Source organism: Papio anubis, chromosome 5 (assembly GCF_008728515.1).
Source record: "Papio anubis isolate 15944 chromosome 5, Panubis1.0, whole genome shotgun sequence".
In the NCBI taxonomy this organism is placed as follows: domain Eukaryota; kingdom Metazoa; phylum Chordata; class Mammalia; order Primates; family Cercopithecidae; genus Papio; species Papio anubis.
This window is the reverse complement of record NC_044980.1, coordinates 165853973-165868445: the sequence shown is the minus strand read 5'-3', so window position 1 is coordinate 165868445 and position 14473 is coordinate 165853973. Positions and strand designations below refer to the sequence as shown.

Below are 14473 nucleotides of genomic sequence, written 5' to 3'. Positions count from 1 at the left end.
TTCAGGTAAGAACCTGGGATGTCTCCCGGGATAGTGCAGCTGGAAAGGAATGCTGGGTACACCTCTTACCACCAAGGAGACAGACACAAAACTGGGGACCAGACAGGAAAAGAGACATGCTCAAGGTGAGCCAACTGCTGAAAAGGCAGGACCACACCCACCGCGGGCTCAGAGGCCAGCGCTCTTTCTGACTCACGCCTGCCTTTTTCAGGGTCTTTGCATCTTGGACTGTGCATCCCCAGCACCTGGTACATAGTGGGCACCCAGTCAATGTAGGTGAAGGAATGGAGAAAATCAGGCCAAGAACCCAACAGTGACCAGGCTGTGGAGTCACTTGTGGGCTGGGTGAAAACGTCCACTTTTTTAGCCTCTGCCCTCACAGACACACACACACACACACACACACACACACACACACGGACAGTATTCACTAGCCATGTGGATCTGCTCTTTCCTTCTGTGGGCTCTAGGCCCTTCCTATGGCTGAGCAAGTTTCCATGGACAACTCTTAAAGCAGCTTGGGGACTTTCCGTCTGTCCTAGCTGGCCAGCAGGGGGCTGGGGAGGGGTGGGAGGAAGCGGGGACAAGAGGGGGTGGGGGGCGGGAAGAAAGTCAAAACCCAGTCAGGCAATAGAGAGTTAGTATTTCCAGGGCTCTGCTCAGATGGCCCAGAAAGCAGGATTGACTACATAGTTTGTGGGCTCAGCGCACGATGGAAATGTGGATCCTCTGATTAAAAACTTATTAAGAGTTTTAAGAGAGCAACAGCGGAACATTAAAGCAAGCTCAGGCCCTGTGAGACTGCACAGAGGCTATGCCCGTGAAGGACAGGGTTAATTATGGGAGAGAGGGAACAAGGCCCTTTCAAGGACTCTAAAGGTTCCGACTGTAAAGTAGAAGTGGGCTGGAAGAGTATTCGTAACAGCCAAAATGTGGAAATAACCCAAATGTTTATCAAGAGGATGAATGGACAAAGTGTGGTGTAGACATACAATAGAATATTATTCAGCCATTAAAAGGAACAAGATGATACGTGCTACAGCATGAACGAATTTTGAAAACATTATGTTAAGTGAATGCTGCGAAACACAAACAGCCACATAGTGTATGATTCTATTTGTATGAAATGTCCAGAACAGGCAAATCTATAGGGGCAGAAAATAGATTAGCGGTTGCCTAGGGCTGGGAAGGTGGGAGAGGGGGTTGGAGTTGATGACTAAAGGCCACAAGTTTCTTTTTGGGGTGACAAAAAATGTTCTAAAATTGTGATGATGGTTTCACAACGCTGTGGACATACTAAAAATCACTGGATTGTATACTTTAAATGGGTGGATTGTATGGTATGCAAATTATATCTCGATAAAGCTATTATCAAAATAAGAGGAGAGGGAGGGGAGAAGGGAAAGGAAAAGTGGGAGAGCGAGGGAAGGGGAAGGCGAAAGTGAACTGAACGCATGTTAAATTCCTCTCTCCCCCCTCTCTCTCTCTCAAATGAAATTTATGCAGGAAATCTCCCTTGTCTATGAAGGTTTGGGGACACCTGGCATCTCAAATCCAACAGCCCTGGTCCTCTTCCCTGGCTGCGCGGTTGGGGGTGATGGTGGCGGTCTTGCTCTTCCTCCAGTTAGTATGGTCTTGGGCGCAACGACGTGCAATAACAGAAAACAGTCTCAGCTCTGGAGTCAGCTGTATGTTCGAATCCTAACACCCTGACACTGTCCTTTCCCATCTGTGTGACCCTGAGCAAGTTACTCCACGTCTCTGAGCCTCATTCTCCTCAGGCCTGCAGTCGGAATAAGAGGATCCGCGATGAGAGCGCATGGCACACCCCGTGGGCGCTGAATAAGCGTGGGAATGAGAAGGATTTGGTGCCAGCTGAGCCACCCGAATGAAGCGCGTCCCGAGGCAGGAAAAATCCGGTGCCGCGGAGGCCTCCTGGACTCTTCCGGAGCCAAGGGCGAGGTCGGCGGCCCTCAGAGTCGCCCCCCGCCCCCAATGCCTGGCCAGGAAGGAAGCCCGGGCGGCGGAGGGGCCCAATGGCCGGGCCCGGCGCGGAGGCGGAGGCGGAGGCCGGGAGCCCGGCGCGCAGCCGGAGCTGCTCATCCATCAGCGGGACGAAGAGCAGAGTCGCGCTCTCGGCCCTCTGTTTGCTTTCTCGCCAATTATTGCAGCGCCGCAGCCCCTTTGTTGATACAGTAGTCCGAAAAAGTGCTAATGTTCATTTATCAGGGGGCCAGCCGGGGACTCCCACGAGTTGCGATTCTTCCCAAAATATAAACATGGGGCGAGCGTCCCAGACAGAAACCCCCATCTGTTTCCCCCGCGCGGGCGGAGAGCTAGGCGTTGTTGAAGATAAAGCCGCGGATAACGCCGCCTGTCTCCAATGGACGTCTCCCCGGCGCATTAATGACATTCCCGGTGATAGTTCCAGCTTATCTTTCAATTAATCATATATACCTTTTGCGGCCAGCCCTGCTGATTGCACGAAAGGGGGGCCGGCTCCGGCTGCGCCGATCGCTTTTCAATTAATAATAATTTATTCACGGAGAATGCGCTCGAGCCACCCTGGAATTTGGATTATCTTAAAGCACCAACTCTTTAAAAGTCAAGGAAATACACGGATAGATTTTTGATCTCTCCTCTCTCCTTTTGTCTCTCTCTGCCTTTCTCTAGGCTGAAGGCTGTTTGTCCTGCTAGTTTGGTCAAAGTGCGGCGTGGAGAGGCGGCCAGGTTCGGTCAGCGGCCCTTGGGAAAAAAGATGTGTCCCTGTTGGGGGCCAGAGAATCAAGTTTCCTTCCACCCAACCCCCAACCACTGCAACTTCTATTTAGATCTATTTAGAGGGATTTTTTTTTTTTTTTCTCACTCGGAAACAGTGAGGACTGACAAGAAAAGTTGCGAATCGCTCTCGGACTTTTCTCTAAGGGGACCAGCATGGGTCGCCCCAATTTCTATTTTGCACGCATTTGTCCATTTTTGCCCCACCTCCTCTCTCCTGCAACACCAAGACCTTTTTGGAAGCCAAGAGAAATCATTACCCGATTCACACAGGGCATAGAGAGTGTAAACGTCACTAATTTTGTTCAAATAAGGAGGGTATTTTTCCTTCCCTTTTTGTAACACCTGACCCACAGGACTGACAGCTCTAGGAAGCCCCCTTACCCGAAAGTAGGAAATAAATCCTTGCCGCCTTGATTTGTAAAGGCAATGCTAGTTTTTTCTTTCTCCAGAACTCTCAAAAAAAAAAAAAAAACCTGAAAACAGGGATCCCGGATGTAGCCTCGATGTCCCCCATTAAACGGTAATATTTCAGGCGTCGGCTCACACTAATCTTTCAAACTGTCATCGCAAGTCGCCCGGCCAGCAGATTCACTTAACAGCGCTCCCAGGAACCTCGTTCCGAGCTCTTTTCAGCGAGACATTTAATTGAATCGGATGTGGCTCGTTTGCCAGACGTCACCGCCTCAGCGATAGGCAACCTCTCCAACGCCCCCCCCGCCCCGAAAACAATCTTCAAAGGCAAGGCAGGCCCCCAAGCTAGGTTAATTTAGAGCCATAACGGTAACGTGGCCACAAGTTCAGGCGAGGAAGGGCCACAGAGGCTGCTGACATGCAGTTCCGTCCAAGGAGAATTTGGGTTGGGAGGTGAAGAGGTGGGGGGACAGGTTTCCTGGGCCTTGAGAGCCCCACATTTAAGAAAAGGCATCCTCCACAGACTAGGCTAACAATTCCAGACCCCCAGTAGTCCCTGGCTCAGAAACTCGAGGCGTGATTTCAGCGTGGCGACCCAGGCCTGTTACTGACGGCTGGCGCCTAGAAGCCGGGGTCAGGGCTTTGCACGCCTCCTCGGCGGCCCTGTGGAGCTCACCTCTCCATTGCTCTAGCATGGAGGCCCCAGGTCCTGGGACTGTGGCTTTGATGAGGGACAGAAAAAGTCCCAACATCAGGCCAGTGCTTGACTTCCCTTGTGTCGGCGTCTCAGAGGGCCCACTGTCGGGCTCGAGTACCCAAGATGCACGTTCGGGACAGACACTATTTTGTCTCCACACATTGTGCGTTTCCTCCGCACCTTGGGCGCGCGTGCGGGAGCTGTGTCTTTAGGTAGCTTTTGGCCCTGCGCCGCCTTTATTCTACTCCAAGCGCCTCTTGCCAACCCGCACTCCGCAAAGAGCCAAGCCCTCCACGTCCCCATTCTCAGCAAGTCCACGCGTCCCGCCCAGCTTCCTGCCCGCGGTTCCCTGCACCAGCTAAGGCCGTGCGAAGCCAACGCTTTTCCACTGACAAATCATGTCATCCCCAGCTCTAGAAGGCGTCCTTAACCTGGGGCCACTCTGCCTACCCGGACTCCTGAATTGTAAGCAAAGTAAAACTCCTCTCTGCAGTGTTCTGGGGAATGGAGAAGACCCCAAGCTTTCATAAGACCTCCCAAGGAGTTCGGGGACCCAGAGAAATGAGGCCCACCCGGGCAGGACCTGGCCATTTAGCCGGCGCTCCTGAAACTCTGGCAGATTTGTCTGACTTCTGCGCCCTACTCTACTGACCCTGTGGCTAAAAATGATCACGATCACCTCACCTGCCCTGCCCTTCCCCCACGCGCCTGACGGAGCCGCAGGGGTGCCCTCTCCGAGTACGGCCCAGAGGCCTCGGATAAATCCTGGCCTAGCTGGGCTCAGAGAAGCCCCGCCTCCCTGACAGCTAAACCTGGGCTAAGGCCCTGAAACCTCGAGGTTGGCAGAAGCCTGAGGGCCTTGCTGCTAGGCAGGGAGGGCACGGGAAGGAGGGGGGTGGGATCCGTGGCCTCCAAACAGGGGAAACGAGGTGGCTAGTAGCTGGGGCACACCACAAGACAGGTGTCTCCTGGAAAGCTGAGCTTACCAGCTGGGATTCCTGATTTATTTCATTATTAAGGGGAGAGGCATTTCCCTGGGAGAGTCCTGGCAGTGACTGATGCCCCCTGGAGTTGTGCTGTGCCTAACACTACTGTAGGAGGCAGCCACTCCTACCCCACCTGGCCATCACTCACCTTGCCCTTACTTTCCTTGACTCATCCAGAAGCACCCAGAGCCTGTGGCATGACTGGCCCTGTAGGCCAAGCCAAACTGAATCCCCGAATTGTCCAGAATCTCCCCCTCCTGCTATCCCCAAAGCCAGTCCTGTCCTCCAGACTTCTCTTCCTACCACCTTCAGTAATAAAGCCTTCCTCAAATCACTCCCCTCCCCACCGCTTCCCACCCCATCCTTCTCTCTCCCATTCTGGTTTGGGTGCTGAGGAATATTTATTCAAACCCACACCCATCCAGCCCTGCCCAGAGGCCTGACTCTGCGTGCCTCTGGTAGGCTTTTCAGGCTCACATTAGGGAGCAAAAGGAGACCCTTCCAAATGTGTCCTGGCCCCTTTAAAAAAGCTGAGCAGGGATTTTTTTTTTTTTTTTTTAGCCCTATGACTATATTAGGTGACACGAAACTGCTCATCGCTCCTGTCATCGAGGCCCCTGGCCCAATGGCAGGCTGAATCCCCCTCCTCTGGCCTGGTCCCGCCTCTCCTGCCCCTTGTGCTCGGCGCTACCTGCTGCCCAGACACATCCAGAGCTGGCCGGCGGGTGCGCGGGCGGGCGGCGGCACCATGCAGGGAAGCTGCCAGGGGCAGTGGGCAGCGCCGCTCTGTGCCGCCCACCTGGCGCTGTGAGACTGGCGCTGCCACCATGTTCCCCAGCCCTGCGCTCACGCCCACGCCCTTCTCAGTCAAAGACATCCTGAACCTGGAGCAGCAGCAGCGCAGCCTGGCCGCCGCCGGAGAACTCTCTGCGCGCCTGGAGGCCACCCTGGCGCCCTCCTCCTGCATGCTGGCCACCTTCAAGCCAGAGGCCTACGCCGGGCCCGAGGCGGCTGCGCCGGGCCTCCCAGAGCTGCGGGCAGAGTTGGGCCCCGCGCCTTCACCCGCCAAGTGTGCGTCTGCCTTTCCCGCCGCCCCCGCCTTCTATCCGCGTGCCTACAGCGACCCCGACCCAGCCAAGGACCCTCGAGCCGAAAAGAAAGGTGAGGAGGAAACACAGGCCCCCTTCTCCCCTCCTGGGTCGCTTTCGCCCTCAAGAAACTCAGGGCCAGGAGGAGGAGACACGCGCCCCTGGGCCGAGGGCTGGGATCCGGCGGGGGGCTCAGAATGTAAAATGCCTGGTGTTGTCGCCAGGGCTCCGGCGCCCCGCGTCCAATCGGAGATTCAGAGGAAATGCCAGATTGAAAGGATCAGAAGCAAGAGACCAAAAAACATTTACCCCCGGCCTAACAAAGCCCCGGGCGGCTTCGGCTCTGCTCCTGGGTCTGGTAGGAAGTTGAAAAATCGGTTTATGGTAGACAGAACAGACAGACAATTAGATAATCTCTGTTTTTAAATCTCCTTTGGATTTACGGATCTTTTTAAGAATCTGATGAGAACCGCTAAACAGAAATTGAAATGTTGCTCACAGACACGCTTTTGCGTACAATCGGAGGAGGGTCCTGGACCTTCTTTCTGCAGCCCACCCGCGACCCGGGTTTCTGGGCTCTTTCCTTCTTTGCGCCAGGAAAGTGAAGTTTGGGATCCAGGGCCTTGATTTTAAAATGGGATACTGCGGAGCCTCTGGAATCTGACTTCGCTTTATTTTTTCAGCACAACTTCCTGGCGCGGCCAGGGCGGAGAGGTTCCCTCGTGGAAAAGTTAGGAAAGGTTGCGCTACCGCGGGCGCGGGGGAATGGACGAGATGGGTGCGGGATCATCCTGCAGGCCATCCCAGGATCCGGGAGGGAGGCCGGCCCTGCCGCAGAAAGGGGCCTGCTGGGAGACCCTCGCCCAAGGCAGGAGCCTGGGCGATTCCCGGGAGGCCGCAGGCGCTGGGCGAAGGCCGCTGTGAGCCGGGAGAGAATTCGGAGGTTGAGGAATAGAGGCCTGTGAACAAATTCGGGCAGGCACCGCGGCTAGAACTGATCGCTACCAATTCGAGGAAGCCAGCAAGGCAGGTTCCGAGGCCGCCTGCCCACCCGCGGCTTCTTGGACACTGCGCAAACCCTGCTGCGGCCAGGCTGGAGCCTCCGATCACCAAACCAACACTCCTGGCCTTCTGTTTCTTGATTCCTTAATTTTGAGATAAGACTGTCCCTAAGAGTGAGGCCTCGGCCTCTGTTGGTTTAACTTCTCAAACCAAACTAGCCCTAATTCAGTTCACCCCAGAGCAACACCTGGTTTTATTTTTTTTATTTTTATTTTTATTTATTTATTTATTTATTTTTGCAGCCTGAAATTTTAAGTCACCGTCTGTCTCCCTCACCAGGGTGTGAACTGCCCCGAGGGCAGAGATCTCTCGTTTTGTTCTCCAGAGCCTTGAGCCGAGCCTGACTTTCGACAAATGCTGAGTGAGACGTGTCGGTGGCTCCCAGTGCACTTGGCAGAGTGAGCCGCAGCCAGCTGGGCTCTCCAGGCAGGACAGAGTGGCATCCACGAGGATCCCTTACCATTATTGTGCGGCCGCGCTCCGTAGGTCGAGCCGCTCTTACCAAGCGTCTCTCTGCCTCTCTGTTCCCCCTCAGAGCTGTGCGCGCTGCAGAAGGTGGTGGAGCTGGAGAAGCCAGAGGCGGACAACGCGGAGCGGCCCCGGGCGAGACGGCGGAGGAAGCCGCGCGTGCTCTTCTCGCAGGCGCAGGTCTACGAGCTGGAGCGGCGCTTCAAGCAGCAGCGGTACCTGTCGGCCCCCGAACGCGACCAGCTGGCCAGCGTGTTGAAACTCACGTCCACGCAGGTCAAGATCTGGTTCCAGAACCGGCGCTACAAGTGCAAGCGGCAGCGGCAGGACCAGACTCTGGAGCTGGTGGGGCTGCCCCCGCCGCCGCCGCCGCCTGCCCGCAGGATCGCCGTGCCAGTGCTGGTGCGCGATGGCAAACCATGCTTAGGGGACTCGGCACCCTACGCGCCTGCCTACGGCGTGGGCCTCAATGCCTACGGCTATAACGCCTACCCCGCCTATCCGGGTTACGGCGGCGCGGCCTGCAGCCCTGGCTACAGCTGCACCGCCGCTTACCCCACCGGGCCTTCTCCAGCGCAGCCGGCCACTGCCGCCGCCAACAACAACTTCGTGAACTTCGGTGTCGGGGACTTGAATGCGGTTCAGAGCCCCGGGATTCCGCAGAGCAACTCGGGAGTGTCCACGCTGCATGGTATCCGAGCCTGGTAGGGAAGGGACCCGCGTGGCGCGCCCCTGACTGATCCCACCTCAAGAGCTCCCTGACTCTCCGGGGGAGAAGGGGCTCCCATCCTGACCCTGAGTCCCCTGGATTTTGCATTCACTCCTGCGGAGAGCTAGGAACTTTTTCTGTCCCACGCGCGTTCGTTCTTGCGCACGGGAGAGTTTGTGGCGGCGATTATGCAGCCTGCAATGAGTGATGCTGCAGCCTGGTGTCTTAGCTGTCCCCCCAGGAGTGCCCTCCGAGAGTCCATGGGCACCCCCGGCAGAACGACCAGTGAATTGGGACTGAGCCCGGGCACACGGGGCCTGAGATCCGACCCCCATTCCGCGAGCCAGGGCCGGGAGCCCGGGCCTTTGCTATCTCGCCGCCACCCGCCCACGCACCCACCCACCCGTATTTATGTTTTTACCTATTGCTGTAAGAAATGAGAATCCCCTTCCCATTAAAGAGAGTGCGTTGACCCCGCACGTGTGCTTCTTTCAGCTTGCGGCGCTTCAGAAACAGGAGAGAGGTGGCCGCCCAGGATTGGTCTCAGGTCTCAGGCACCGGCATTCGCTGAGCAAATTGATAACATTGATACTAATAAAAACTAACCCTTGCTGGAACCATACTGGTTCCGTGTTGGGCACTTTCTGAGATTGTCTCATATAATTCTCAATAATCAAAAAAAAAAAAATCCTATTTTAAAGTTTAGAAACTGAGGCCCGGAGGGATTTAATGACTTACCTGCGAGCAAATAGCCAGTACTAGTCGAACTCAGGTTAAACTCTGGTTGTCTCACTTCAGAGACCGCCTTCCCTGTGCTCCCAAGCTCCCCTCCTTGAATCCTAATATGTGCCAGGCGCGGTTCCAGGCACTGGGCATTAAATGGAAAGCAAAAGAACCTGGGCCCTCTGTAGCTGGAGGGCACTGTGATCATCCCACTTAAAAGAACTCCTTAGCCTGTTTACAGATGGAAAGGCCAAGAACCCAAGCCCTTGTCAAGCGTTCTCAGGCTCCTCAGATGCTGCCTTGGGGCCTCATCAGCTGCCCGAGGGACTGAGTGCCGGGGCTGGGCCCCACAGAGGTGTCTGCAGACGGTGCTCACCTGTAGCCCTGGTGAGGCCCCATAAATTCACATGGTCCAAGGGAGCCCCTAAGCCCTAACCTCACTGATGTCCTTTCCTTAGGGCATTTAATTTCACCATAGTTCTAACCAACAAGTGTTACTACTGTCCTGATTTTATAGATGAGAAAACTGAGGCTCTGTGAAATCAAGTTTAAACCCTGCTTGTTATGGGACTTGCTCACTGCATGCCTCCGTGGTGGTGGTGGTGGTGATGGGGTGGTGATGGTGATGGTGGCGGCAGTGGTGGTGGTGGTGGTGGTTGCCGTTGTTTGTAAAATGAGGGTAACAAACATACCTTGCTCTCATCCTGAATCGCCAGTCAGCAGGGGCTGGGACCTGACCTCCAGCTCCTCTATCACCAGCCCCAGAGCCTGAGAAACTAACCCAGGATCTTTTTAAGATGCTTCTTTAAAAGAGACCAAAGCCAGGGGAGTTGAGGATTTGTTTTCTCACTGGATATGGATTTTTCTGATATTTTGCCCAGGAAGCACTGAGTTGGAGGCCTGGGGCATTGGGACATCCGGCTGATAGCCCCCTGATACAGCCAAAGCATTGTTTGTGGCAGCCAGGGACCGAGTGCTTCTGAATGTTCCCCTGACTCCCAGTGAGAGTTGCCAGGCTGGCCTGGCACAACCAGGAGCTGTCCTACTGCCTCACCAGGAACCGTGCAGCCCTGCCAATGCCTGTGTTATCTCTCTGGGTAAGTGCCACACGCCCGTGGAAGAGGGGAGGATGCCAGGAGGTTCTAAGTGCTACCACTGTCTATACCCAGTGTTACCACTGGACACAGTGGGATACAAGGGCAGTGGAGTGCAAGCAGTCTACCATCGCAGGGTTCTGGGCTGTGCTGTGGGAAGGGAGAGGAAAGGGCTATGCTCAAGGCTGGCTGAGTAGAAGAAGGGACCTGAAGGTCCGAGCCAGCTGGCAGCTGGAGAGGGCCATCAGGAGTGGAAGCAGGATGGTCACCTCAGCCCTGGCATTCCGCCTCCTGGGCCTACGACCCTGCTGTGAGCCATTAACGTGTTCCCATCTCAGTCTTATGGAGGGGCACGCCAAGGCTCCTCCAGGTTGCCAGACCAGCTCCTGAGCAGGATGGTGCTCTCCTGCTAGGCAGTCCCAGCCCACAGCCCCAGCAGGCGGCCTTACTCACACAACTGGGAAATCCTATCCGAAATGACCCATATTTGCTCTTAATCAGATCACTGTGGCCTTGGTCCTGCACTCATGTGGGTCTTTTTCATCTTACAGGTGTCTGCAATAACATTAGAAATAATATTTATTTCACTTAACCTTATACCACGAGGATTTCTCCATGATACCTCCCTCTTTATGTGTCATACTGTCCCTTCGGAGATCAGCTGAGTGAGCTAGGATCTCCTGCAGCTTTCCCAAGGCACTCACAAAGGCTCACAACGGCTGGCTGGCTGGCATCTGCCAGGGCTTACCAATGCCAGCACCCCCGGCTAAGTGTATACAGGAGTTCTCTCACCTAACCCACCTTCATTTGCAGACCGGGAAACTGAGGGGGTTACAGGGATGGTCAAGATCATCCAGTCCCTAAGTGGGAACGGGAGCTGGGAAACACACAGGGTACATACTGGGGAGCTTGCTCCTGAAGCCAGAGCCTGCCACACTGTGGATGTCTCTCCAGTAAAGATGCAGCCAGACTGGCTCCCCGCGGCGCTGAGCGGACCCCAGACTCTTGCCAGTGGGGTGAGAGTCTCAGGCCTCATATCCGGGCTCATGACGGGGCCGTAGATGGCAGAACTCAGGGAAGCAGCACGGACTGCCCTCGCCTGACTGGAGCGAGGCTTTACCGCCAGGGCTCAGGCCGGGACAGGGTCAGAAGTACCTTAAACTAACGACGCCCCGTGTTTACATAGCGACCCCCACTCCAATTATGTCGGTGATATTTGTTTTGTTTTCAATTGCTAATTGCATAAACGATGCATTCAGGGTAAGAAAACTCAACCCGCACAGAGAAAAGCAAAACAAAGGAGAAGTATGGGGCGCCTCCGAGGTGGCAAAGCCAGCGGAGATGAGGGTGGCGCAGGCATAAGCTCTCCATGCCCAGGGCGCCAGGGAGGCACCTAGGGGACTCATTTCATTTCTAGTATTTTTAGAAAATCGAACAAGAACACGCCGCAGCTTTAAAAAAAAAAAAAAAAATTGGAGATAAACAGCGAGGTTAAAAAGAAAAAAATCGGGGAAGGAAGGTAGGTTTATTTTAAAAAGAAAGGAAAAAAAATCAGCTGGGTGGTTCCTGGCAAAGGCGGGCCGGGGCTGGGGGTTCCCAGCACTACAGGCCAGTCCACCGCCTCCCACCCGGCCGCGCCGCACTGACTGGCCCCGCCGTCCCTTGCTTTCCTTGGGTCATTCCCAGCCCGCAGGCACGTGTTCGACCAAATCAGAATGGCTCCTGTCGTTTTATTTTGTTTAGATTTCACCTTAAGTGGACGCCACGTTGTGTATCTAAATACCTGTATTTTTAACAGACGCGCAGAAGCCGCAGGGTTCACCGCAGACTCTCTTCACTCGGTCTCGCGCGACAGTAGCACCGTCTTCCCCGCAGCGCCGGCCCCTCGCATCCTCACAGGGAGCATTCCGGGCTCAGGCCCTGCGCTTCTCTGCCGCAGGCAACAACCTTGTGGCCCCTAAGGCTTGCTGACTCCCCTACCAGGCTGAGCTCCTGGAGAAAGGGACCTGTGGCCTGCGTTTAATTTATCACTCTCAGAATTTACCGCGTGCCAGGCACTGTTCTGAGCTCTTTACAAGTGAACCCATTTAATCCCTTTTTATGCCTCTGGGTTCTCGTGAGGAAACAGATGAAGGATTCATTTTAAACCCAGAAAGGAGGAGTATGTTGCCCAGGGTCACACAGCTGGTCAGTGTCAGAGCTTGGTTTCAAGCCCAGGCAGGCTGGTTCCAGAGCCCCAGTACGTGGTGTGATCCCATCCCCAGTTCAGGACTGGCAAAGAGTAGGCGCCAAGAAATGTTTGTCTATTAAAGTGTACACACATGATATTAGCTAACAACTCCTGGATGATTTCTATGTGCCAGGCACAACAAATGACGAGAGAAGCACGCTTCTTAACTCCCTTTGAGCCTGAGAGGAATCTCAGACGGGATGGTGGCAGCTGGGACTCCAGGGATGCAGCCTGGCCCTCTTGCTGCGTCTCAGAGGAGAGCTTACCCCAGTGGTGGGCAGTGAAGACACCCGAGGGCACCCTCAGAGCACCATGGGCTCCCCACCCTGCCGCAGCCCACAGCTGCGTGGAATAACAGTATGGATTATTGCCTAACATCTGTTGGTGCTTACTTTGTGCCAGGCCCAGGGCTAAATGCTTACCCTGCAAATCTCATTCTGTCATTTTCCAAAGAGGAAATTGAAACCCAGAGAAGTTAAAAACATCACCTACCTAAGGCCACTCCAGTAGTGTGGAGTAGGGAAACTGGTGCTGGAATCCAGATGGTTCCAGAGAGCCCTAGCTCTTCAACCCACTCTCAGCAGCTCCCAAACTTGCCCGAAGACACAAACTGCCTGGAGGCCGGGACAAACCCCAACCCCTGCCTGCCCCAGCTCCCTTGAATTGGACTCCCCAGGGACAGGCCCTGCGGGACTGCATTGGTGTCCAGGTGATTCTCATCATTTGGCAGGTTGGAGAACCACAACCGCTACCAGCAGAGGCCCCAGACTGCCCAGGCTCCAGTTCTTGAGGGCCTGCGGGAAACTGGAGTCAGATTTCCCCTCTCCAGGCCCTGCTCTTCTATCTCAGGGTCTCTGTGTGTTTGCCGTGATCCAGTGGCTGAGACACAAGCCAGGCAGCCCTAGGGACCCTGGGCAGGAGAGTGGAATGGTGGAGGCTGGGAGAGAGAGACTCTGGGACATGCCTGTCTCAGTCTGGACCCCAAAGCCATCCCTGTGGCTTGTGAAGCTCAGGTCCTGCCAGTGCTGCTATGGAAAGAAGAGCAATTTGGGAGGACTATTCAGAGACAGTTCATTTGTTCTACCCAGATCCTAAACTCCACATCAGAGTCCTGCAGGAAGTAGACTAGGGGCAAACCAGCCTCCGTGGGGGCTTATAGTATGCCAGGCTCTCTGTGTGAGCTCACTGATGCCTTGAAATCTGCTGTTCATTGTGGAGTCCATTTTACAGATAAAGAAAGTGAGCCTTAAAATGGTTTTGTTGGGGCCGGGCGCAATGGCTCATGCCTGTAATCCCAGCACTTTGGGAGGCCCAGGTTGGCGGATCACGAGGTCAGGAGATTGAGACCATCCTGGCTAACACAGTGGAACCCTATCTCTACTAAAAATACAAAAAATTAGCTGGGCGTGGTGGCAGGCGCCTGTAGTCCCAGCCACTCGGGAGGCTGAGGCAGGAGAATGGCCTGAACCCAGGAGGCGGAGCTTGCAGTGAGCAGAGATCCTGCCACTGCACTCCAGCCTGGGAGGCAGGGTGAGACTCCATCTCAAAAAAAAAAAAAAAAAGGTTTTGTCGGGCCAGGCATGGTGGCTCATGCCTGTAATTCCGGCACTTTTGGAGGCTGAGGCAGAAGATTGCTTGAGCCCAGGAGTCTAAGACCAGCCTGGGCAACATAGGGAGACCTTGTCACTACAAAAATAAAAATAAAAAAAATTAGCTGGGCATGGTGGTGCATGCCTGTGGTCCCAGCTACTCAGGAGGCTGAGGCAGGAAGATCGCTTGGGCCGGGGAGGTCACGGCTGCAATGAGCCATGATTGTGCCGCTGTGCTCCAGCTGCACTCCAATCTGGGCAACAGAGTAAGACTTTGTCTCAAAAAAAAAAAAGTTTTGTCACTTTCCCTATTCCTGAAGTTAGAAAGTAGCCAAGCCAAGTTCCATCACCAAATGCCTGTCTTTCCAGTATACCCCAACCTATCCCCAGTATCTTGAACTCCAGCTTAGCAGACATCTTGAAATGGTCTCATATTAGCCTCACAGCACTCTCCTTACCCCCTGCCCCTGACTGGGTTTCTCTGCCCTCAGCTTTTTGGGTGAGATCTTTAAAATAAGTGGCTATAGGCTGAAGATGCCTCCTGCAATTAACCAGTTCACCCAGGCCCTGGACCACCAAACAACTACTCAGTGCTTAAGCTGGCTCACAAGTACAGACCAGAGGCAAAGCAAGAG

The 14473-nt window shown here is 54.7% G+C and overlaps 1 protein-coding gene and 1 long non-coding RNA gene across 2 annotated transcripts; both read left to right on the top strand.

Moving 5' to 3' along the window:
• Nucleotides 1–3253, top strand: LOC116274993. The gene is made up of 2 exons (XR_004183903.1): nucleotides 1–125; nucleotides 1507–3253. It is a non-coding gene; the product is annotated as an uncharacterized LOC116274993 (long non-coding RNA).
• A 2076-nt stretch (nucleotides 3254–5329) lies between these two features.
• Nucleotides 5330–13944, top strand: NKX2-5 (NK2 homeobox 5). Its single transcript, XM_003900531.4, has 2 exons — nucleotides 5330–6036; nucleotides 7561–13944. The coding sequence occupies exons 1-2, from the start codon at nucleotides 5703–5705 to the stop codon at nucleotides 8199–8201; spliced, it is 975 nt and encodes a 324-aa protein (XP_003900580.2). The 5' UTR covers nucleotides 5330–5702; the 3' UTR covers nucleotides 8202–13944.
• Nucleotides 13945–14473: the final 529 nt, after the last annotated feature.

Bases quoted from the DNA above. Each gene is read 5' to 3' on its own strand.
- NKX2-5 (XM_003900531.4), top strand. From the start codon at position 5,703: ATGTTCCCCAGCCCTGCGCTCACGCCCACGCCCTTCTCAGTCAAAGAC. The intron at 6,037-7,560 runs GTGAGGAGGAAA...GTTCCCCCTCAG, and splicing joins CCCTCGAGCCGAAAAGAAAG to AGCTGTGCGCGCTGCAGAAG.